This window comes from Lepisma saccharinum, chromosome 20 (assembly GCF_977018435.1).
Source record: "Lepisma saccharinum chromosome 20, izLepSacc3.1, whole genome shotgun sequence".
NCBI classification, from domain to species: Eukaryota; Metazoa; Arthropoda; class Insecta; order Zygentoma; family Lepismatidae; genus Lepisma; species Lepisma saccharinum.
The window spans coordinates 1,384,760-1,407,872 of record NC_139248.1 but is presented as its reverse complement, the minus strand read 5'-3'; the positions used below and the strand labels follow the sequence as shown (position 1 = coordinate 1,407,872).

General features: G+C 37.1%; 1 protein-coding gene across 6 annotated transcripts in view; it reads right to left on the bottom strand.

Annotated features, from left to right (window-relative positions):
- The window catches only part of LOC146003619 (NADP-dependent malic enzyme-like), a 150,116-nt gene that overhangs the window by 19,488 nt on the left and 107,515 nt on the right, over positions 1 to 23,113 (bottom strand). For all 6 annotated transcript variants that reach the window (XR_014443839.1, XM_083141939.1, XM_083141936.1 and 3 more), the window contains exons 3-9: positions 16,210 to 16,368; positions 13,240 to 13,421; positions 12,237 to 12,417; positions 11,471 to 11,599; positions 9,914 to 10,096; positions 9,243 to 9,381; positions 5,659 to 5,745 (exon numbers count right to left, since the gene is read on the bottom strand). Coding sequence is in view for 5 of the 6 variants with exons in the window: in XM_083141939.1 (XP_082998065.1) it covers positions 5,659 to 5,745; positions 9,243 to 9,381; positions 9,914 to 10,096; positions 11,471 to 11,599; positions 12,237 to 12,417; positions 13,240 to 13,421; positions 16,210 to 16,368 (1,060 nt within the window). In the remaining variant the exon portion in view is untranslated. The remainder of the gene's footprint in view (positions 1 to 5,658; positions 5,746 to 9,242; positions 9,382 to 9,913; positions 10,097 to 11,470; positions 11,600 to 12,236; positions 12,418 to 13,239; positions 13,422 to 16,209; positions 16,369 to 23,113) is intronic.

Here is a 23,113-nt window from a genome sequence, read left to right as displayed (position 1 = left end):
ACATAAAAGTAAGAATAAACAATAAGGAATATACTTCTTTACTCGATAGTGGCGCTGAAGTCAGTGTTCTCTCGGAAACCCTGTGGAAGTCTATTTGTACTCAGGCTTCTAAACCACGGCTATTGCCAGTTACAGGAATTAAATTAGTTGATTATACAGGGAAAAGGAAAGACAAACTAATAGGTTCCACTCATTTGAACGTTGAAATTTGTGGACTTTCCTTTTACATTAAATTCCTGGTAGTCAGACATTTAAAAGTAGACATTATTCTCGGTTTAGATGTCCTATACAATATTGATAGTACTTTAGACTTTGTCCAGCGAGGCTTACTCTTGGAATCGAGCGAAGGAAGCAAATTCTCCAAATTTATCGCTGTCTCAAATGAAAGTTGTCCGGAAGAAGAGTTAGATTTCAGACCTTCTGTATCTAACATATCCCCACGGTCATCCTCTCATCCTTCTGATGAAGACTTGTGGAGAAGGGTTAAAGAGTGTGAACATTTAAATGAGTCACAAAGGATAGCTTTAGTTCAGTTGTTAAAACAATATAAAACATTGTTTTCTGAATTACCAGGTCTCTGTAACAAGTATACACACACAATAGAACTGGATACTTCCACACCAATAGTTAACAAAAACTATCCAATACCATTAGCATATCGGGACGAAGTTGGCAGGCAAATAGAACAAATGTTCAACTTAGGCATTATTGAATATTCTGAATCAGAGTACCTATGTCCTCTCCTAGTTGTAGTCAAGCCCGGAGGAGGCATTCGTCTCTGCTTAGATCAAAGAAATATCAACAAACATGTCAAGCTTGAGCAATTACATCCTATGAACATAAATGAACTCTTAATGAGTTTCCATGGATGTCAGTGTTTGTCCTCCCTAGATTTGGTTAATGCTTTCTGGCAGGTCCCCTTACACCCCAAAGCAAGAAAGTATACTGCTTTCAGTTTTCAGGGAAAACTTTACCAGTTCACAAGGGTAGTGTTCGGATCAATCAATGGAACGTCTGCTTTCATTAATGCTCTGACACGAACCTTGGAAGGTACGGAATCTTTTACAGTATGTTATGTAGACGACGTAATTGTCAAAAGCACGTCTTTCGAACAACATCTTTTTCACTTAAGACTTATTTTTGACAAGTTACAAGATGCCAACATGACACTGAGACTGGACAAATGTAGGTTTTGTCAAGTCAAGGTGGAATTTTTAGGGCATTCTATCAGTGCACAGGGTTATGAGAAATCTCCCAAGTATGTTCAAGCCATAAAAGACTTACCTGTCCCTTGCAATATCAAGCAACTGCAGAAAGTCTTGGGAAGTTTCAATTGGCTATCAAAATATGTTAAAGATTATGCCATCATGGCACATCCCTTGTACCAGTTATTGAAAAAAGGCAAAAAGTGGGAATGGGATGAAAGTGCACAATGCTCCTTTGAGTTGTTGAAACAGTCCATTATTGCAGAAACAATGCTTTACCATCCAGATTTGAACAAACCATTCTTTGTTCAAACTGATGGATCAAATATAGGCATTGCAGGATATTGTTTTCAACTGGTAGACAACAACATGCGTCCGATTGGATTCGTGTCAAGGATTTTGAAACCTTTTGAGAAATCATATACGTCCACTGAAGTAGAAGTGTTAGCAATACTCTTTACACTGGACAAATGTAAATCACTATTGTTAGATAGAAAATTTACTGTTATCACGGATCATAAATCCCTCACGTGGCTAGAATCTGCACACACTTGGAACAATAGGCTGACTAGATGGTTTATTCAAATACAACAGTACTCATTCCATGTCGAGTATTGTAGAGGTAAAGAAAACCTCTTGGCAGACCTGTTGAGCCGATCTTTTAATGACCATAATAATGAACTCATATTCATGGATAACTTTGAGTATCTTGATGAGTCATTAATATGTGATAAAAACAATTTTGTTAATGAACAAAATAGTGATCCGTATTGCAGTGGTGTTAAATCTGTTCTCGCTGGTTGTGAAAGTTCACAACAGAGCAAATATCGAAACTGGAAAAATATATACCTTATTCACAATGATCTACTTACCATCAAAGATTTTCACAATCCAAACCGGATAAGAATATGCGTGCCTCAATCATTAGTAAATCTTGTACTGCACAAGTATCATGATGAAGGTGGTCATTTTGGTACAGACAAGACACTCGGTAAAATTTACCAAATATTTTACTGGCCTCATATGAAAAGAGACACAAAATCTTACATTACTGATTGTGAAATTTGCATGAAAAATAAACCAGATAAACATCCTCCTAAGTATCTGGAAATCATGCACAAACCCTCAAAACCAGGTGAAATATTATTTATTGATTTACAAGGTCCATTCATACGTTCCTCCAAAGGCGAAAAATATTTACTAACAGTATTAGATTCTGCTAGCCGTTATCTTGTGGCATATCCTATTGGCAATAGTACAGCTTCCATCGTAACTAGAAAACTAACACATTCTTACTTCATCCATTTGGGAATACCAACAGTCATTATATGTGACAATGGTCCACAATTTCGTGCAGAACATTTTACAAAAGGTATGCATGCTCTCAATGTAAAAATTTTTTACATACCCAGTTATCATCCAAGTGCTAACTTAGTGGAGAGATATCACCAGGAAATAAATAGATTGATGCGTATATTTTGCAACGGTAAACATAAGCAATGGTCTAGCCATGTTGCTGCCATTTTACATCTGTTAAATAATTCAATTTGTTCCAGTACAGGTTATGCTCCTATAGAACTCAGGCTAAATGTTGAACCTCAAAATATCTGTAAAAAAGTACTAACGGATCGCATTCCTGATGTAGAGATGTGGAAAAATAAGCTGCTTATGGCAGAAACATTTAGTTTCAATAAGAGACAAAAACATATTATAAAACAGCATGAAAAACAAGCAACAAAAAATCCAGTAAAACAAGGCGATCTGATCTTCATAAAACTGCATCCTCAAAGTGACACTATCACTTGCATTATAAAAAAATATTGTAATTTATACCAAGGTCCTTTTGTTTGTATGCAAATCCATGATGATAACACAGTGAAAGCCATATGCTGCAACACTGGAAAAGACATTACAAATATTTCCGTAAAAAATATCAAAGCTTGGCATTGTTCATTGGACAAACAAAAACTTTGGATAAACAAACTTTTAAGCATGCGTAACGATTTGCAACTTCATGAGTTAGGTTTGGAGCAGTTGCATGATGCTGTCTAACTATATTTATTAAGAGCATGATAACAAATTGTAAATTATAGTGGTACCATATTTGTGATATGTGGAGTTTGTGCATACATGTTGTCTATTGCATGTTAAATGTATGCATGCTAATTTATGTATGCGAGATGCATATGTTATGATTTTATCTCTGCATGCAAATTGTACATGATGTGTTTTCTTTTTTTTACTGATGCATGTAAACTGCACGTGTGTTGTTTTGTGTTTATGCATCTTAAGTTATTTAATATATGAATCTGATATTTTGTCATAATCTTACATGTTATATCTTTGTTTATGTGGTGTTTGTTTTGTAACTAACTTCTTGCATGTAAACAATGTCATAATTTTAGTAATGCATGAAGTATTTGACATTTCTTCTTGATTCTCAGTAAGAAAGTCAAATTTCCCAACCCCGGGGAATTTATGACAGATCATAAGTTCTCTAGTTGAAAATGTTGTATATAAAAATAATCACGCTGTACAAATTACAACTTTGCCAGCAATGTGTAAAAAACTACAATGGCAATCACGCTGTACAAATTATAACTTTGACAGCGCTGCAAAGAAAAGTCATATTGCCAATCACATTGTATAAAATAGAGGAATAGGAGGGTGGAGATATTCTGTGGCTTAGCTTAATGGAAGCGGTGGCTGTAAGTTTATGCGATGCATATTAATCGGATTGTTTTCTAACCAATTTCAAGCATGTTTGCATGTGAAAATTAATAAAAATCTGAATTTACTAACACCAGACTTGTTTTATGACATTTTTCATGAGTTAGCGTATGTGGTTTAAGCCTGAAAGGTAAAAATCCAAGTAAGGAAGTTGGTCCCCTGCGATTCTCCAGTTGCCAGAAGTGCTACGAGAATAGGTAGGCGGTCATAGTAACATACAGTTTATTGAATACCTCATCAAATTTTATTCTTAAAAATGTTCTCAACGTTTGTTATAATTCCACTTTGTGCACGGTGGCACTGGATTTACAGTAAAGTATTCAAACTGTTGAAATACACCATCAATGAGCCACTTACTTTGGTTAAAAGTCTATCAAACAACCACTACTCTATCATTTTTTATCCAACAATTCATTTGTTAAATATTTTACTTGTACATATTAAATGTTTCTTCTTTTAAAATAAAATTTACTTATTTTTAAACCTCTCGAAGAGTTCAATTATCCCTATATTTATATTTTCAAGTATAATTTGGGATGTATAAGCAGTGGAGAAATAGTCAGGAACTCAAAGTGAGGATAGCCATCATGAATAGAAGAAGTGTTTTTTGTGGAACTTTGAACAAAGAACTAAGGAACAGAGTAATTGTTTTGTGTGAGTGTAGGTTTTTATGGCACAAAACCTGAATTCCATGAAAAAGTGATTGATTGATTGATTTGGTTTATTTTGCATCGCTTTTCTGCCACTTTTGACTAATCGTGAAGATGATATGATGAAATTGATGAAGGGAAACTCACAAAGTGACCAGGCTAGATACGAATCCATGACCCTGGCATTGTAGCATGCTCTGCTAATCACTCTGCCATGAACAAGTCAGAAAAAGTGGCTGGAAGCTTTAGGGATGTGGCTCTGGCAAAATCAGTCTGAGTTTTTGTGTTAAGGCCACATTATGCATGGTAAGGTTAATGGAGACTAAACGTACAGTTTAAAGTGGGATTCGAATCACTTGTGCCTCTGCTGGTATTGAATCTGGGACGCCTTGATTACAAATGTGACAACGTTACCACTATGGTATTGAGGAGGTGAAATGGACTGAAGAAGTAAGAAATGGAAGAGTGAGATGAAAAATAAAAGAGATCAGGAAGAAGGGACAATATCTAAGGGATGAAACTAATAAGAATGGCTTACTGATGATATTAAATTAAGTGCATCCTATTCCTATGTTAACATTAAGCATAAGGTGAGAGATCAGAAAGCCATGTGTAACAATGAAAAATTTCTCCATTCAGCTGGACCCAATCACAATTTAGTGTCATTCCATTTTAAATGACTACTTGTTTGTGTACAAATATTTATTTGTTCTGTTTGCGTAATTTTTAGTGACAAATTTTTAGGTTAGAGCACTGTTAATTTTCAATAAAGTATTTACTTTACAACTTTTGACTAACAAAAGAATAATTTTAATTTTATGACATGTTACCACAAGTCAATTGAAACACTGTGACTATTATTGATTGATTGATTTGGTGTTTTAAGTCCACTTTATGCACAGCAAGGCTAATCGGGACTGGACCTACAGTTTAAAGTGGGATCCGAACCACTATGTGCCTCCACCAGGTATCGAACCCGAGACCCCTTGATTACAAGGGGACAACGCTACCACTGCACCATTGGGAAGGCACTCTGTGACTATTATTACTTTACACTAAAGACACATACTCACCAATAAGCACACTGGGCTTTACTTCATTAACAATTTCTTCTAAATTCTTCATTACTTTATGCTCCTTAGCATAAAATTCCTTATCACCTGTCAAAAAAGAAAATTATCAAAATTTGAACAAACACAGATGTTTTCATGAACTGAATCAATACAAAAGTTCATACAAATTTGAAATACAAGAAATTCCTGAACTGAGCAGATACTTGTACTGGAAAGTAAGTGTGTGTGTGAAGCAGGGGCGATTCCTCCATGTAGGAAGTGAGGAACTTCCTACAGTTCATTTTTACTTATTTCCAGTTCTCTGCTCTTTAGAGTTTAATGTGTGTTATAAAATTAGGAGTGCAATGTATGTACAATTGCCTAGGTTGCTAATGTCAAGAGTTGACTGCTCTTGGTCGCTCCAGGAGCAGTCTAAAGACGATGGACACTGGCTCTTCTGCCTCTCGCTGAGGAACCTCGGTGGTCATCCTACAGACAGATGGGTGGGGGTGGAAGGGGCAGTGCAAGGGAGTGGGGAAAGGTTACGAAGATCGGCGAGGAACGAGGAACCAGCAAGACTTTCCTCAATCAGCGATCCCAACCCCAACAAAATGTTACTAAACCAAACATAATTTGATCTTTGTTGACACTTAGCACCGTTTCTAGCATAATCTGCAAATGCAAATCCCTGGGAGAGGGAAATCGAATTCAAAGGAATATGTTTTCAGTAAATAAAAATAAAATTATGTCCATATCTTTTTTCTACCTCACCAGCGGACATGTTTCAAACAAAAGGGAGTATGCCGATCCAGCGGAAAGCTATTTTACAACCATGCAACGATCCATCCTCTGTCTCTTCTTCATCCTGCCCAATTTAATTCGTCAGGAGATTTTGTGGTAGGAAATCGGTAGAAAGTTGGGGGTAAGCAATTTTCTCAAACCTTTTTAAGTTCGATGTTGAACCCATGTCGTTTGTTGCATCATTTTAAACAATTTTGGGGGGAAATTTACATATTACATAACTGTTAAGAAAAGTAACGCAAGTTCAAAACTCTAGAAAAGCAGATGCAGAATTACAATTATCCGAAAAAAAAATAATTAATAATGAATCCTACCACAATTTAGAAGCATTTAGCATAATTTCGAAGTTTAAGCAACACTTTTTATTATTGTCAATCCACACGACAAGGAGGGGGAAGAAAATATAAATTCTTGCAAAATCTGAAATATCGTCAATGTTATTTTCATCAATTTTTGTAGGTTCACATTTAAATATTTCGTAGTTCAAAGTGAGGAGCATGGGCCTGCAGCTAACATTCTAAATGAAATGGGTAGTACAAGCGAGAACTTCTTCCTACACTCCAAAAAAGCCACGAGTCGCCACTGGTGTGAAGAGTGAACAAAGGTTCAACTTTTGTATCTCAAAAATAGTCTGCTGCAATTTTGCTGTTCGTATTATTATTCACAAGTTAACAAGATTATGGATAAGCAATAGTATACTTATAAAAAATACATTATAGCTAAACTCTCAATGTTTACTTGATGTTCATTAATTTTAATATATTTTTTAACATTTTTAAATTCTTGGCCGACTTACGTTTTTTAATTATTAGAATTATTTATGAAAGCATGTCAATGTTTATAATGTCATGAATTGAAGATTGAAACTTTAGAAACATGAATTTTGAATTTGAAGGAGTTTGCTATCAAAATGATTATAAATTATTTAAGTTATCTATTAAATCTGATGTACTAAAAAACTTTTTTATATGTAGCACCAGTAACTACTACAGCAATTTGTTACAAGCTATACCGTATTTTACTTTCTCTAAATATCACTTTTCAGAATAAAATTACAGGTTTTATAAGTACTAAGGTGTGAGCCACATAAAAACAATATTGGATCATGGTCTATAGTTTGTGTGTGACCCTGTACTATACATAAAATTTTCAAAGCTATCGTATCAATCCATAGGATTATTCTTTATTTTTATTTAAACTTTCTCTAGAAGCTTCAATTCACCAAGGGTCGTTCACTTGTTTACACCAGCTGTCTACTCCCCTGAGGCATTTTAATTATGCATAGTCAAGTGTATGCAGACTTCCTGATGTATTGAGGTTACAGAGTTTCATCAGGTAAACAGGTAGCAATCTGTTTACAAGTATAGGAAGGTAAAAACTCACGAATCAGCGTGGAGGAAGTCTGGATTGACAGGGGTTTCAGAGAAGCAGATAGGCTGGGAGAGGACCCACTTTTCGAATTGATTGGAAACAGGGAACAGAACTTTGGAGAGTAGGGAAGGAGAGTAGTCATCCTGAGTGAGGTCAACTTGCTAAGAAGCCTGGAGAAAGAACAGTTTCATTTTACATTTCACTACTGATTTGATCATCTACTGTAAGATTAGATAGGTATTTATCCTAATCCTTACCATGTATAATTCTGGTTCAAAAGTTCTAAAATCCAACGAGTAACTATTTGCAGTTTCTAGTTGTTTTGTAAGGTTTTCAATTTTAGTTGTGCCTCTTGCTGCCAAGCATCCAACTTCTCGACATGACAAGTGCTCTCATCATTAATGAGTATGAATGATGATTAGCTACATCACCCATAAATATATTGGGAGTGGCAGGTTCGATCCCATCATACTTAAGGGTACGATACGTGGTGGAGGTGCAGGGCACAGGATACACAACATGATACCCCGCGAGGGGACAAGAATTGAAGCTTCTAGAGAAAGTTTAAATAAAAATAAAGAATAAGCCTATGGATTGATACGCTATTTCAATCATTGTAATGTTGGATCAGTATATTCGTTTCTTTACTATTTGATTACATAAATACATTGGAAATTGTTAACTATAAGGATGGGAGAAGTTTGAACAGTTACCCCTTTCTTCATGTATAGCCATGGTTAGGAATCCATAAGGATATTGAAATCAGTATTAAATATCTTCAAAACGATCAACTTTTATCTGTCAAATGAAGTTTTTGACAGTATTTTCCTTACTTTCTATTTGGCACCCACAGAAGATGATCACGTAGACATTTCTACATTGCAGTTGCAGACACTTCTGGCTTGTAGTGACCGTGTTGAAAGTCAATGGAGTTGTTACAACTCAGAAGTGTCCATGATTGTACATCATCTGTGTCTGCCAAATCATAAGGTAATTTACAATCTACACTGGGAGAAACTAGGCACTATCAGTGTTTCCAAGGCAACAAATCCCGTTGTGGTAGCACCGGCAGAGACAATATCCACACAGGTAAGACGACGACAGCAGGACTGGCTCGGTAGCTCAGTTTGGTAGAGTAACGGCACGGTATGCCAGAGACCCAGGATTGAGTCCTGGTCAAGTTTGCATTTTTTGCTGGAATTTCTACATAGTATTTTATTGGGCTCTGCTTTGAAAAGCCAGAAATCAGTGGTGATGGGACTCGATGCAGTGACGTGTTACTCAACAAAAAGCCACTTGGCAGGCGTCAGCCATAGTGTTTAGTCTTTTTAATATTTTCCTCGGCTATAACAGTAAAGCCGAATCAGTTGTGCTCATAAAGATTCCCCCAAAGCTAAGACTACCTTGTAGAGAGATATTTCAAGGATACGAACCATCCAAGCATCCCTCCGGTCGGCCTTTAACAAGAAGTCCTCGGGAGTCCACCATCCAGATCTTCTTCCTTGCCTCCGCAGTGGGCGTTCCTTCAGCCTCCATGGCCATCACGCATAAATTGGCGATGCCTATTGCGGCCTGCGGACAATCAGAGAAAATGCTTATAAATACACTTGAAACTACATCAAAAATTGACAGAATCAAAAAGTTTTCTAGCCCATAAGAATATCATCCAGGATTATTTTCAAACAACTGTTACGTTTGCAAAAAATCATAAAACTTACTCGTTACTTTGCTCCGCAGGTTTCATCATGTTAACAAAAGTACCAGCAACTTATATATTTTCATAAACCTGGATTTTTTTGGGGGGGGGAGCAAATGCACCTGCCAAGTCATGTACATGGTGAGATAGGTTATGACTTGGACTCAGAATAAACCACTTAACAATAGGAATAGGTAGTACTAGATATAGTACACAGAGACTTCACTGGTTATTGTGGTCTAGAGATAAGCACACTACACTGTGAATGGAGGACTTGGGTTATTGCATTACAATTATTAATTTATCACCACATTTTTAAACGTACGGTTGACAAATCCAACATGAAAGAATGAATGACCAGTACTATAAAAATGGTCGAAAGGCTCCATGAAAGTAAGCTTAACTCACCTCGCCAGCTCCTTGGAAGAGGAAAGTATTGTCGGACAACTTGCAGCCTGTGATCTGTAGAGAAGCCAGCAAACCAGCGACAATCACACTTGCTGTTCCCTGAATATCATCGTTGAAAGTGCAGTACTTGTTCCTGTATTTTTTCAAAAACCGGAATGCATTGTGGTTGCCGAAGTCTTCAAACTGTAAGAAGTTGATCAAGACTCTCATCAGTTCAATCGTATAGTTACTTCCCCTGCAGAGAATGTGGCTCTACAAGATATTTTCTCAAGGCATATTTATCCCCATATAACACATACTATGTGCCAATAATTACATACGGAGCAGAGACTTGGACAATGACAGAGAGAGACAAAAGAAAGATGCAGGCAGCGGAGATGAATTTTTTAAGGAGTATATTGGGGAAGACTAGAAGGGATAGAAAAAGGAATAAGGAGATCCGACAGTGGCAGTGGTGAAGCTTCAGGACAGGATAGATGAGGCACAGATGAGATGGTGTGGACACATGAAGAGGATGGATGCAGAAGACTACCAGTAAGAGAATGCACAAGGAGAGAGAATAAGGCTAAAGAGGAGACCAAGATGTTCGTGGAAAGAGCAGATAACGGAGTGTTAGGAGAAGAGGACAAGATTGGAAAGAGGAGTGGTGGAAGACCAGAAAAAAATGCAAATTGAATTTTATGTCGACCCAGCCAGAGGCAGGAAATGGCGATGGATGATGATGAATAACATTGCCCCTTCAAAAAAACTTCTCCAGGTTAAAGTTATGTTCCTGCAATGGCTTTATAATAATTAACAAATTACTATGCCTGAAATGAAATTACATGTGTAAAATATATAATTTTAAGTTGACATTCATTCTCCAAGGGAAGACTGTGGCTCTCCATTTGGACGCTCATGCTCCCTTGGAGTTCTTATTTTTCATTATGCCTTATCTACACTGTATTTAGATAGGAGGAGGAAAGCAGTTCTGTAATAAATATCGAACCACCCACACTGTGCTAAATCTACATTTCCATCATATATATCTTTATAAGTTCCTTAACAGTTAGGGTAATAGGAGATAGAATGGTCCTCGGTAAATAAAAATAGTAATAAACAATATCATAGGAGGTACAATTAACATTCTCATTTTTTTCTTTTAAGAAAATACAAATAAGCACATCAAATTCATGAAATGCATATATCTGTACTCTAAATTTAATTTGGTTAATGATAAATGTGAAAACTGATTAACCTGGAGGGATAGACAGCAGCAAATTACCAGTAGAAAGCAGCAAAATGCAACGTAACACATTGTTATACCCCACTACAAAATACAGTGCAACTCCGATTTTTTGTTGTTCCTGCATGTAAGTTTCATCATCTTAGTTCCTGAAAAATGTAAAATGTAGCTGCTGCCACGAGAATAATTCCTTTGGTTCATGTATTTTCAAGGCTGCAGAAATTATGATGACACAGTACTATTTAATATAATAAAAAATATAATTTTGAAGATAAAAATGAAATCATAATCATGTGCATGACAGAAAAAAAAACCACAGTCACCAGATGTACCTGAATCAGTGTATTCTGACCATATCGTCTCACAACAGCTTCCATGAACTCATCAACAAACTCGTCGTACTCTTTTCCTGTGACTCGTTTGTGTCTGAGGCCAATGTACAGGTCGTCGTCTAGAAGTTCCTGGAAAGAAATACCACACGAATCACAGCAAGTCAAGAATGTGCATATTTTGTTTTTGACGGAAACACAAAATGTGAAATAACACACTGTAATGCTCACTTTTAATGTTTTTGGAAGGTGTGTTTCCATACCAAGTTTTGTCACGAACAGAACTGCAAAATAAACTCTTATGATGAAATTTAGAGTTTATTTACAGACACATCATTTTTAGACATCTGAATTATCCTGTAAGTTATGCAAAATCATGGAAAATTGATTAATTCTGCTGTAAATATTTGAGAAGGAAAATAGACTCCATTACACAGGAATCAACTTAACCTTTTGATAACTACATAAACGTACTATTAGAAAGGAACTGTTTGTTTGGTGTACGTATAGCTTTAAATCAAATTTAGGATTATATTCACCATTTTAACACTGAAATGCCATTTTATATACAACTTTTAATCTGGAAATGTTCCCAGTTTTTGTACCGATATTTTGATCTTTTATGCACCATAAATATATGGCCCTAGTAATAAGATTAAGAGATTTCCACAATAGAACATACATTTATAACTGTAGCCAATAAAAGTTCAAATCAAGGATGTAAATATAAACAAGTAGATCACATGACTGAGACGAGTAATGGACTTACCTTTCTATTTGTGCCAACATCGAGTGTTATGGGGAGACACTGGTAAGGTTTGATTCCAGCTAAGGCAGTGTACAGAGCCAGCTTTCCTACAGGAATGCCCATTCCGTAGGCACCAAGGTCACCGAGACCCAAAATTCTCTCACCATCCGTCACGACTATAGCTCTAACATCGGGTTCTGGCCTGAAATTAAACATATATTATATTATTTACTTGGTGTCTAGCTTATAAGTCAATGAAACTATTGTTTTTACACTCTTGTCAAGAGTTTACTAGAATAAATGACATACAAGTGTAATAACAAATGACATGTGAGAGATATGAACAATAATAACTAGGAGACCAGAAGTTCAAGTATTCATCTGCGCTACATAGACAGGCAAAAGGAATTTAAAATATGACAATTAGTCACTAAAAGGAAAATGAAACAAAAATTTTCCTCATTATTAGCATGTAGCAAATCCTTAAATACATATATATCTTTCAACTTCCATGAAGTATGATGTTTCAAAACAGGAGAGTATTTATGAACCACCCTGTACAAACATTATTGTAGATATATTCCACTTCAAATAGTTTATAAGCCTGGTAATTAGTTTACAATATAAAATTGAAAGTAGATTATTTACAACAATTCACAGTAAATTTAAATTATTGAATTACTTTATTTCATTTTTGTTATTTAGTGTTGCTTTTCTGCCACTTTTGGCTAATTGCAACGATGAGGATGAGTGATGATATGATGAAATAGATGTAGTAATGGGATTCGAACCTGGGACGGTGGCATTATTGTGCACTCTGCCATTTAGATCAGCATGTGAATTAATTAAGTACTAATATGTACGTACTGTACCAGAGAATTGTTATCAGGCCTGTATCAGTATGATTATAACATACTGGCATGACTTTGATAAAATTCAGAATTTAAGAATAAGGAAAATGATGCTTGACTATATTTACAGCTATAAATAAACTTTCTTTCACTGTGTACCACCTACTACTCACCAATTTCGCAGCACTTCATATACATGTCCCTTATCATGGATTGTGATAAAAAGACCTCGTGGCCGGCGATAAATTAAACCAAATTTCTGGCAAGCCAGACCTACAATTGGTGTATAAACAATTGGCATCATTTTCTCTACGTTCTCTGAGAGTAGCCGGAAGAACAGCCTTTCATTTCGATCCTGGAAATACAGATTTCAGACAATTATTTGCTAGTACTTGATACTCCTTACAACATAACATTCTCACGTACCTAACATAATTTACACTATCAATTGTTCATGTATTTCTAAAGTAAATCATGCATTAATTGTCAATATAGCTTTGTTGACCTGATAAATTCAGCATTTAGTTCAGGAAAATTATATGAGGACAAGACTTTTTAGTAACAATTAAATTAAACCCATGCCAAGAATAAGGCAAGAACACAGAGTGGCCAGGAAAGAATCAGAGGATTCACAACAATGTTTGGAAAGTTAATTTTTTAAAAGTGACTGTTTGTTACTTCTACAGTTACTTTCTGTAAAGGTAAAGTGCTCCCCTGTGCATAGCAACATGCCATGAAGGCGTATAGGGGGTGTGGGGGTAACGCCCCACACTTTCTTGATCCGGTCGTAGAAAAAAATTCTTGAAAACAATTACGTGTAATCAGTGTTCATTAATCATAATAAAATAAATATATGAAGACTTACATGTGTTTTATATATTTCTGATATGTAATGTAAGTTTTCACATATTTATATTATCACAACAAATAAATGATGAAACAAGGAGTTTGCTTTGCTTGAATGATTTTAATTTGAAAAATCATCCACATGCCGGCAAAGGTATTTTGCATGAGGTGCATCAATTCTACTTCCACCTGTTTCTTTCTCTTCCATTCCAAGCTCAACAAGATCCACTCCCTATGCAATGACTTCTTTCTATCTCAAAGACAACATTACAAATAAATGCATAAATCCACCCAAAACCACTGAAGTTTTCATGTGGAACTAGATATGACAAATTGCATTAAAGTGTGGATGTTCTAAAGTTAGAATCCAACGAAGCCTAGGTGATTCCATGAAAATTCTTTCACCTTATTATCCAGACAAAACACATAGTTACAAACAAAGTGACCAAATTTAGCTCTTACTCCAAGTTACAAAATTTCAAGTTAACAATTTATGTGTTGTAAAGTAACTCTTGATAAGTCAGTTACAGTTACTTACTTTTAAAAGTAGCTAGTTAACAGTAACAATTCATCAAAAAAATAACTGTCACTTGTAACTAGTTACTTCCAAACAGTGGTATAGCGCAGTGCCCTAGGCCCCCCTGCAATTAAAATATTGGGGGGCCCTTAGTAAAAAAATATAGAAAATACTACAACGTATATATATATATAAAAAGGGTGATTCAAAAAGGACTTTACAACTTTGAAAGCATATAGAAATTTATTCAGATAACTTACAGAGTCAGTTGAGGGGCCATTGCAAAGCAAAACACATCAAGTTTTGACTCACGTAGTCCATTAGTACCGAACTCACCCACCAGTAGCGCTGTCAGCATTGTACTTGAAAATTGCTACTTTTACGGGTGCGAAACGTGCTCACTGTGTGTTTTGGTTTCACGAAACGCAATCAGCCTTACGTACGTACTATCGTAAGGTGCCTCCTAGTAGGCCTACAATTTACTCTTGGCACCAAACCTTCGTTGAGACTGGTTGCATGGCCACCTCCCTCCCCAGATTTGACACTGCTAGATTTTTTCTTGTGAGGTTTCATTAAAGATCGGGTTTTTGTACCACCTTTACCTGCTGATCTTGCTGAGCTGAGACTTCGAATTAACGCCTCTGCTGCAGAAGTGACGCCTGACTTACTGGTGAAAGCCTGGAATTAAATCGACTTCAGGTGGGATGTATGCCGCATTACAAATGGTAGCCACATCAACCCAACATGAATGTTGTATGACAAACTTGATGTGTTTTTCTTTACAATGGCACCTCAACCAACTCTCTAAGTTATCTGAATAAATTTCTATATGCTTTCAAAGTTGTAAAGTCCTTTATGAATCACCCTGTTTGTGTATATATATAATCAATGACGTCAGAGGGTAACAGACGTACAACAGTTAGCTACCCCCTTTGAAGTCTTTAATAATTAAAATAAAATTGTACTACCTTGTCACACTATAGCTAAAATCGAAAATAATCTGTAACACTTAACAGGTGTTGACTATAAGTGAGAAATTTGTCTCAGTTCTTATTTGAATATGGTGGGAAGTTCCATTCTAAATACCACACATAAAACTAATATTAGTGGTAAAAGTTCATGAATTTCCAAGTTTTATTGTTTGTGTAGCAATAAAAAAGCAGATTGTCCGAGCAATTGAATCTTCCTACTGAATTCATATCTGCAGACAATTGATAGTCTAGAAGATTCCGATAAACGGTATATCCATAAAAGTGTGAGATGAGGGATTTTTTTCCTATTTTAGGCAGTCTGCGAGCAAGTAAATTCATATGGCATTTCTGAGGGCCCACAGGTTAAGTTTCCAGGGTCCCTTTGATTGAGCCAGTATACCCCTGCTTATTATCACAGACATTGTCTTATGATATGTTACTGGGAACCCACTCGACCAACTTCCACATGAAAGAAAATAAATAAAACAGTCGTGAAGTTATTTGTGGTGTCCACTGATTGTTCATGCATATTCTAAGTTCACCGATCGGGCGTTTCTATTAAGTGCTCACCTCAGTGAATTTAGAGTTCAAATTTTGTCATTGTTGACCTAGATTTTCTCTACTTAGTATTTTAAAAAAATAACCGACATTATGTGTTGAATTTCTGAAATTATACAAAATTTCAGGAGCGCAGAGAAAACATTGAAGGGCCCCTACATTTTGCACCCCCCACATAGTGGGGGTTGAAGGGGTGGCCGCTTTGCCATTGCTTCCAAACACTTATCCACAATTTAAATTCACATAATTACCTGCAAAGAAACCAGATAAATGTACTTGTTCAAGTCTTCCTTGTAACCTTCGATAACTTGCAGACAGAGTTCTAGCTGCTCCTCCTGGGTCTTGAAACGTGGAGGGATAAGACCATGGATTCCTAGGGTCTGCCTCTCCTCCAGTGTAAATGCCATGCCCTGGAAACAAGGAAAGCATTTTTATTCTCTTTTTCCATTCGCTTTGTAACATCACCAAACAATGGCTTATATATAAATATAATACAACACTGATCACAAAAAATATCACAAGCAAAATTTGAAAAGGAACAAGAACAAATGAAATAAAGAAACTGCAGTTTTGACATTCTCAGAAGAGAACCATGACTATTAACAGGTAAATTAACTGACTGAGTTTTTGCTTTCAGTCTGCTTTATGCACAATAGGCTAGATGGGACTAGATTTACTGTTTAAATTGTGATCTGAACTACTGTGTGCCTCCACTGGGTATCGAACCTGGGAGCCCTTGATTAAAAGGTGACGACATTACCACTATGTCACCGGGGAGGCATTGCAAATTACCTAACTAGCTATATTTGAAGAAAATACATTTGATCATTAGATGCAGAGACAGCACCAAGGATGAGCCAGAGGGGGCCATGCCCACCCAAAAACAGGCTGGCCCACTCTGTCAATGTGTCATAGGGAAATATGAAATTGTATACATAATTACACACCCCACTCTGTCAATGTGTCATAGGCAGTGGCATGCGGTGATAAATCAGGCAGGGGAACAGGTCACCTGCACTTGCTCCCCATCGCATGGGTGTCTTAATATAATACAATAGATCAAGTAAAATTCAACCCTTATTGAAATGTCAGAAGTGACAAACATGAGGCACTTTAAAATTATATGACAATAATAATTTTAAAGCAAATGTGATATAATATAAAGAAAACATTAAAAATAAAATTGTTGATGCGCAACAAAGAAAAATTTGATATAAATTTGTGAGTCATCAGAGAAAGAAAATAATATTTTGTCGTGACCTGTTTCATCTCTTTGTTCGTAGATTAAGTTGACGTTTTTTCATAGAGTTGAGTATTCTTGTAATTCAAACTTTCTCAATCCAATAATGGCACACAGATGGTTGAGTTTTTCATGACGTTCGCTAGATTAGTCAGGGTGGCTACAGAAGGTTGTTCGGGATCTCTGGTGACGATTTTGAAAGCCGCTGGCGGCGCTGTTATCAACGTCAGTCCGTCCAAACGGTGCATGCTGAGTCACGTCAGTACCGAGAACGCATGTGCAGAGTGTTGTGCCATTTACCTACAACGATGCCGAAGAAAATTGAACCATACTGGGAGGGCTACATAACAGCCCTTTCCGATGCTAAATATAGCTATTCGGCAATCAAAGGAATGTGCAAGAATCGTGGTTTTGTGATATCGAAGAACGGGATCGGTGCGGTATTCAACAAAATAGGCAAAGACCGACTGGGCCTAATTCCACAGGGGAAGAAACAGGCAAATCCACGAGCAGCTACGAGTCGTACACCGGACATAGTGAGAAAAGTGAAGGCCCTTGTGTCAGGTGGTAACCCTGCCCCCCAAAGAAGTATCGCACGTAAGTTGGGAATGTCTGCGTCAACAGTGAACACCATAATCAAGAAGGACCTGCAACTAGAAATGCGGCATAAGCGGCGAGTTCACAAGCTGTTGCCTCGTCACATTGCGGAACGTCGACCGAACGCTAGAAAGCTCTATGAGACCTATCTTGCAGGAGAGAGATGGAAAAATGTGGTGACATTAGACGAAGCATATGTCTACCTTAGTGACTGTCACAAACCCCGCGCGATTTACTACCGCCCTCGCGACAAAAACAATTATCAAACATTGTATCGAGAATGCCAGGAAAGTTTTCCACGGGGTTTCATGATCATCGCTGGATACTGCTATAATGGCAAGCTAGCAATTCGCCGTGTAGCTAATAATGTGAAGGTGAACTCCACGTACTATCAGGATGAGGTTTTAACACCCATTTATAACACAGATATCCCGGCACTGTATGGGGGGGGGGGGGGGCAAAAACCCGGTCTGGGTGCACCAAGATAAAGCATCCAGCCATACCTCCCGTTCGACTCGTCTGTTGTTACAGCGAATGGAGGTGGAAACTGGCATCCGTGCAATTCCTTACAGCGACATTCCGGTCAAGGCGCCAGATGGGTCACCCATGGACTTCTGTGCATTTGGACTCCTAAAACGAGCCTTAGGAAAGAGACGTCCACGCCCTCTCAATGGCCTCTGGAAAGCCTGTCAGGAGGAGTGGGAAAAGTTGGACATGATAACTCTCCGGAAAAGTCTGTTGCAATGGAAATTACGTTGTTGGGCTATAGCGCGGAATGCTGGTTTTCCAATTGAGCATGATCGTTGGTGACGACATGGGTTTTCATGAACTTATCACCCTTCCAACATTGTCCTCAGAGATCCCGAACGACCTTCTGTACTGTAGGACCATAATAAAATTCAAGTATAATTCCCGGTTTTCAAAGCGAACTTTACAAAAATTCAAGCAGATGTTCTCTCTATTTCAAACTAAGGTTTTATAGTCTCTCACCACCCACACACATCCACACAAACAATTACTTATATTAACAATATATGGTTTGTGCGATTCCAATGAATCCAATAATTCTAATTCACTTGGACGGTAAATATATATAATTCAAGGCGCGGATTTTACATTTGTCATTTCACATAGCTACTCGGCAGTGGCGTGCCCAAGGGGGGGGGGGTTGGTAGGGGTTATACCCCCCTTTGGCCCAATATTCCTAAAAAAGGAACGTCAATGGTAGAAAAAATTATGACAAAATGAGGGCGGACTACAGAGAAAAAGTATAGGTAACCCCTCCCTTACAAAAATCCTGGGCACGCCACTGCTACTCGGGACTATAAATACATCTACAAACACAAGTCACATATGTTACGGGAAATAGTAATCTACGAAAAATTGTTAATTCTATAAGAATTTTAAATTTACCTAATCAACTTCAAGATATTTTATCTTGCAATAATCTTCAGTCTATCAGATGGATTGTTCTTCAAAGAACACTAACAAAGCAAATGGATTGAGAGAATTCTGTTTTATTTTCCACGCAGCTTTATTTACCTTCCTCAATAAAGATAAAACCTAAACTGTGAAAAACTTGTTTCAGGTCATTAATAAATATGTATAAATTCAATGGAATTGGGATTTTAAAAAGTTGCAATTTTTCATGTCTACAGAGAAAATTTCAAGCAGAATTCACGCACAATTCCCGGAGCCAATAATTCACGCATAATTCCCGGAATTCAAGAAATTCCCGGTGACTAGCCACCCTGCTAGTAGAAGTTGTTAATGTGACAAAACCCGACCTGTTCCAGACTCCCTTCTCAGGATTAAACAAGGACAACAATATAATTTGCCACTGGTAGAATATCCAGTTAATAATTTACAGAGTTGTAGTAACTCGTTTGAAAATGCTCTGTGTATGATTTCGTTTTAGTTTTTAATTCAGTTAGAATATGTGTTGGTTTGTTGTATTTTCTGCAAAGTTGAATGAACTAAAGGCTTTCGTCCTCAGCCGGTCGATCATACAACACTCGCAACATTCGCTTCTTGTCCTGCCACTGCATGCCTTGAAACTTTGGTCTTGGGGTTGGTGGAACAGGTGGATGTGAGCTGTTCCCTCGGAAGCTATTTCCCAGCGTTTAGCCAAGGCATTTAGCAGACGCTTAGACTGTAGAAGATTTTTCCCGTTCGTTATGAATGTCAGACGCAAGTTCTCAACGAGATTAGGACGTTATGGACTTTCTACACTCAAATGTACCACTTGTGACGCGATTAAACTTCAGCACATAGCAAAAACTGGAAGAAAAGCGAATCCGCAATATCTCTCTGAGGGAACAGCTAGAGTGTTCAGCTTCCGTGGTGCCGTGGGGATCGTTTACCTTCGCGCGTGGTCGGAAATACTCGGCTTCAGACAGTAGAGGGCATGATACTAAGAGACCATGGTAGAGCATGGGGTGAGAACCATGATGCGTTGGGGGTAGATGACGTCAACAAACGTCCAGCCACGGTGAAAGATTTTCTTCAGTGTTACTTTTGGAAACGTTGATTTCGAGAGAAAAGTGTTCTTATTATGTTAATATAAATAATTTAAATAGCCCAAAAGCGCATTAAGTAGGAGGGAACAACCTGTTCCATGGAGGGACCGCCACTGGTCATAGGGAAATATGAAATTGTATACATAATTACACACACATATATATATTTATTGTTTATATCATGTAGAATCTGAATATCAAAATACATCTTTATTTGAAGATATGATCCGCCCAAATCTTCGACAGTCATTCAGTGGCCCATTTGCACCAAAAAGTCTGGCTGGTGATGCCAACAACTGCATGTACTGAGGGAAAGCAGCGTGAGGGACAACGCATCACCCAACAGAAAGCAGCTTGGAAAGCCTGGGCTCTCAAAGGTCGGTTATGTCATGCAGTTAAGTTTTAATTTTCAGTAGAAAGAATACTCCCAGTAAAGTTTGGATAACACTCGTGAAATGGAGGAACATAACAGTCTGAAAGTTTTTAATTGCAAATTTCAAAACATGCACTAATAGTCTAATATCATCATACAAGATTAACATAATAAATTCTCCAATTTGCCATACTCGCTTTGTAAGCAAATTAAACTTTATTATAAAACATGCAAAAAAAAATTGAACACTTGAAATGACCTTATAAACATTGCATTGGGGCCAATGTCTTACAGTCATGTGCCAGAAATATTAACAATTTCATGGTCAAAGTTCAAAAGATTATGAAATTTCTTTCATCAACTCGTGACCAGCAGTAAAAAATGTATAGTTTTGGACAAGTAGTGGAGCAAAATTTTTGGGACGATGCCAAGTCTATCATTCAACAATTCAAGAGCAATGACTTGTCTCGTGAGCGAAAATACACAATATTTTGGTTCAAAGGGTCTGTCTTTAGATCTGCGAACCCCCTCTCCCTCTTGATAATAAAGTAGCACTGGATACAAAGGTTAAGTTCTATTCATGGTCCACAATAGAAAACGGATCTAATCTAAAGTGGATATATTGAGTGCCTTGTTGTATGTTACAAAATTAGTTTCATGAATCTGTCCTAGAAAATAAAAGTTCATTTTGCACTTTCATTGGCAAGAAGAAATATATATTCCCTAGTATGCACGCTTTATTGCGATCTTTATTAAGGTTTGACTGCACCTTTGGCCGACGCCAGCGAAGTAGTTTTTGAAACTTCTTCCACTTTCGAAAACCCGCCATGATATTAAAAAAATCTAAAAAAAATACACCTGCTTTGAATTCCTTCTAGAGCATTCGTGTGAAACCTAGTAGTTATGCACCCGCGTAGAGTCCGATAAATCAATTGATTGGAAAAGATCGATCAAAGATCAATTGATGACCAAGCAGTGTGGGCAAGCAAGGGTGGGTGTTTTGAGCGTTTTGATTGGTTGATGGGGAAAAGTGGGCGGGGCTTAATGTTTTGAGCGTTTTGATTGGTTGATGGGGGAAAAGGGGCGGGGCTTAATGTTTTGAGCGTTTTGATTGGTTGATGGGGAAAAGGGGCGGGGCTTAATGATATGGATTTCCTGTTGTGAATGAGGAGATTGATAAGTGTTTCCGGGGGGCGTTTTCGGTGGCTTTGATAAGTTTGCGGGAAGTGTTTTTTGTTGTTAATGAGGACTTGATAAGGGTTTCCGGTGTTGATGAGATAGGTGGTAAGTTTTGGGGGGCGTTTCCCGTTTGAGACCGTTGATAAGTCTGAGATTTCTGGAAATGGGTGGAACGGTTTTTCTGTCTGAATAGAACATGTCCGAACATGTTTTGGGCGTAGGTTTGGATGAATGTGCAATTTCTGGGAGTCACGTGACTGTTTGTGACGTCACAAAATGGAAGTCACGTGACCAGATTATATTATTAAATTATTATTAATTGAAATATTATTATATTATTATTAGGAATTGTTTTAATTTCTGTGACGCCATTTTGTTACGCTATTTTGGCGTGTGACGTCATATATAAATTGGAGTACGTGTTTCCGGTGTTCGAAAACAGATGGCGTTGATGAGTCGGAAATTCTCGGATTATTATTATTATTATTATGAATTGTTTTAATTTCAGTGACGCCATTTTGTTTTTGTTATGTTATTTTGGTGTGTGATGTTATATATAAATCGGAGTACGTGTTTCCGGTGTTTGAAAACAGATGGCGTTGATGAGTCGGAAATTCTCGGATTATTATTATTATTATTATGAATTGTTTTAATTTCTGTGACGCCATTCTGTTTTTTTATGTTATTTTGGTGTGTGATGTTATATATAAATTGGAGTACGTGTTTCCGGTCTTTGAAAACAGATGGCGTTGATGAGTCTGAAATTCTCGGATTATTATTATTATTATTATTATGAAATGTTTTAATTTTTGTGACGCCATTTTGTTTTTGTTACGCTATTTTGGCGTGTGACGTCATATATAAATCGGAGTACGTGTTTCCGGTGTTTGAAAACAGATGGCGTTGTTGAGTCTGAAATTCTCGGAAATGGGTACATGTATCCGGTGTTTGGGGAGAGATGGCATTGATGAGTCATTGTGGGAAATTCGACAGTTTTCGTCCTGTAGTCAAAATGTAAGAATTAAAACGCTTTTCAGGCTCTGAAAAAGCATAATAATTCAACATTTTCCTGAAGATCATCTTTGGTTTGCTTTGGGGAGAAAATGAGTTTTAAAAGAATATTAGCATTGAACGCGATTTGTTGCAACACCGATATTATATAATTACTCACCTGTAGAGTTTTATTATGTGTAAGAATTTCTGTGTATATATTTTGTAAACTGATGATCGACACCAATAAATGTTGC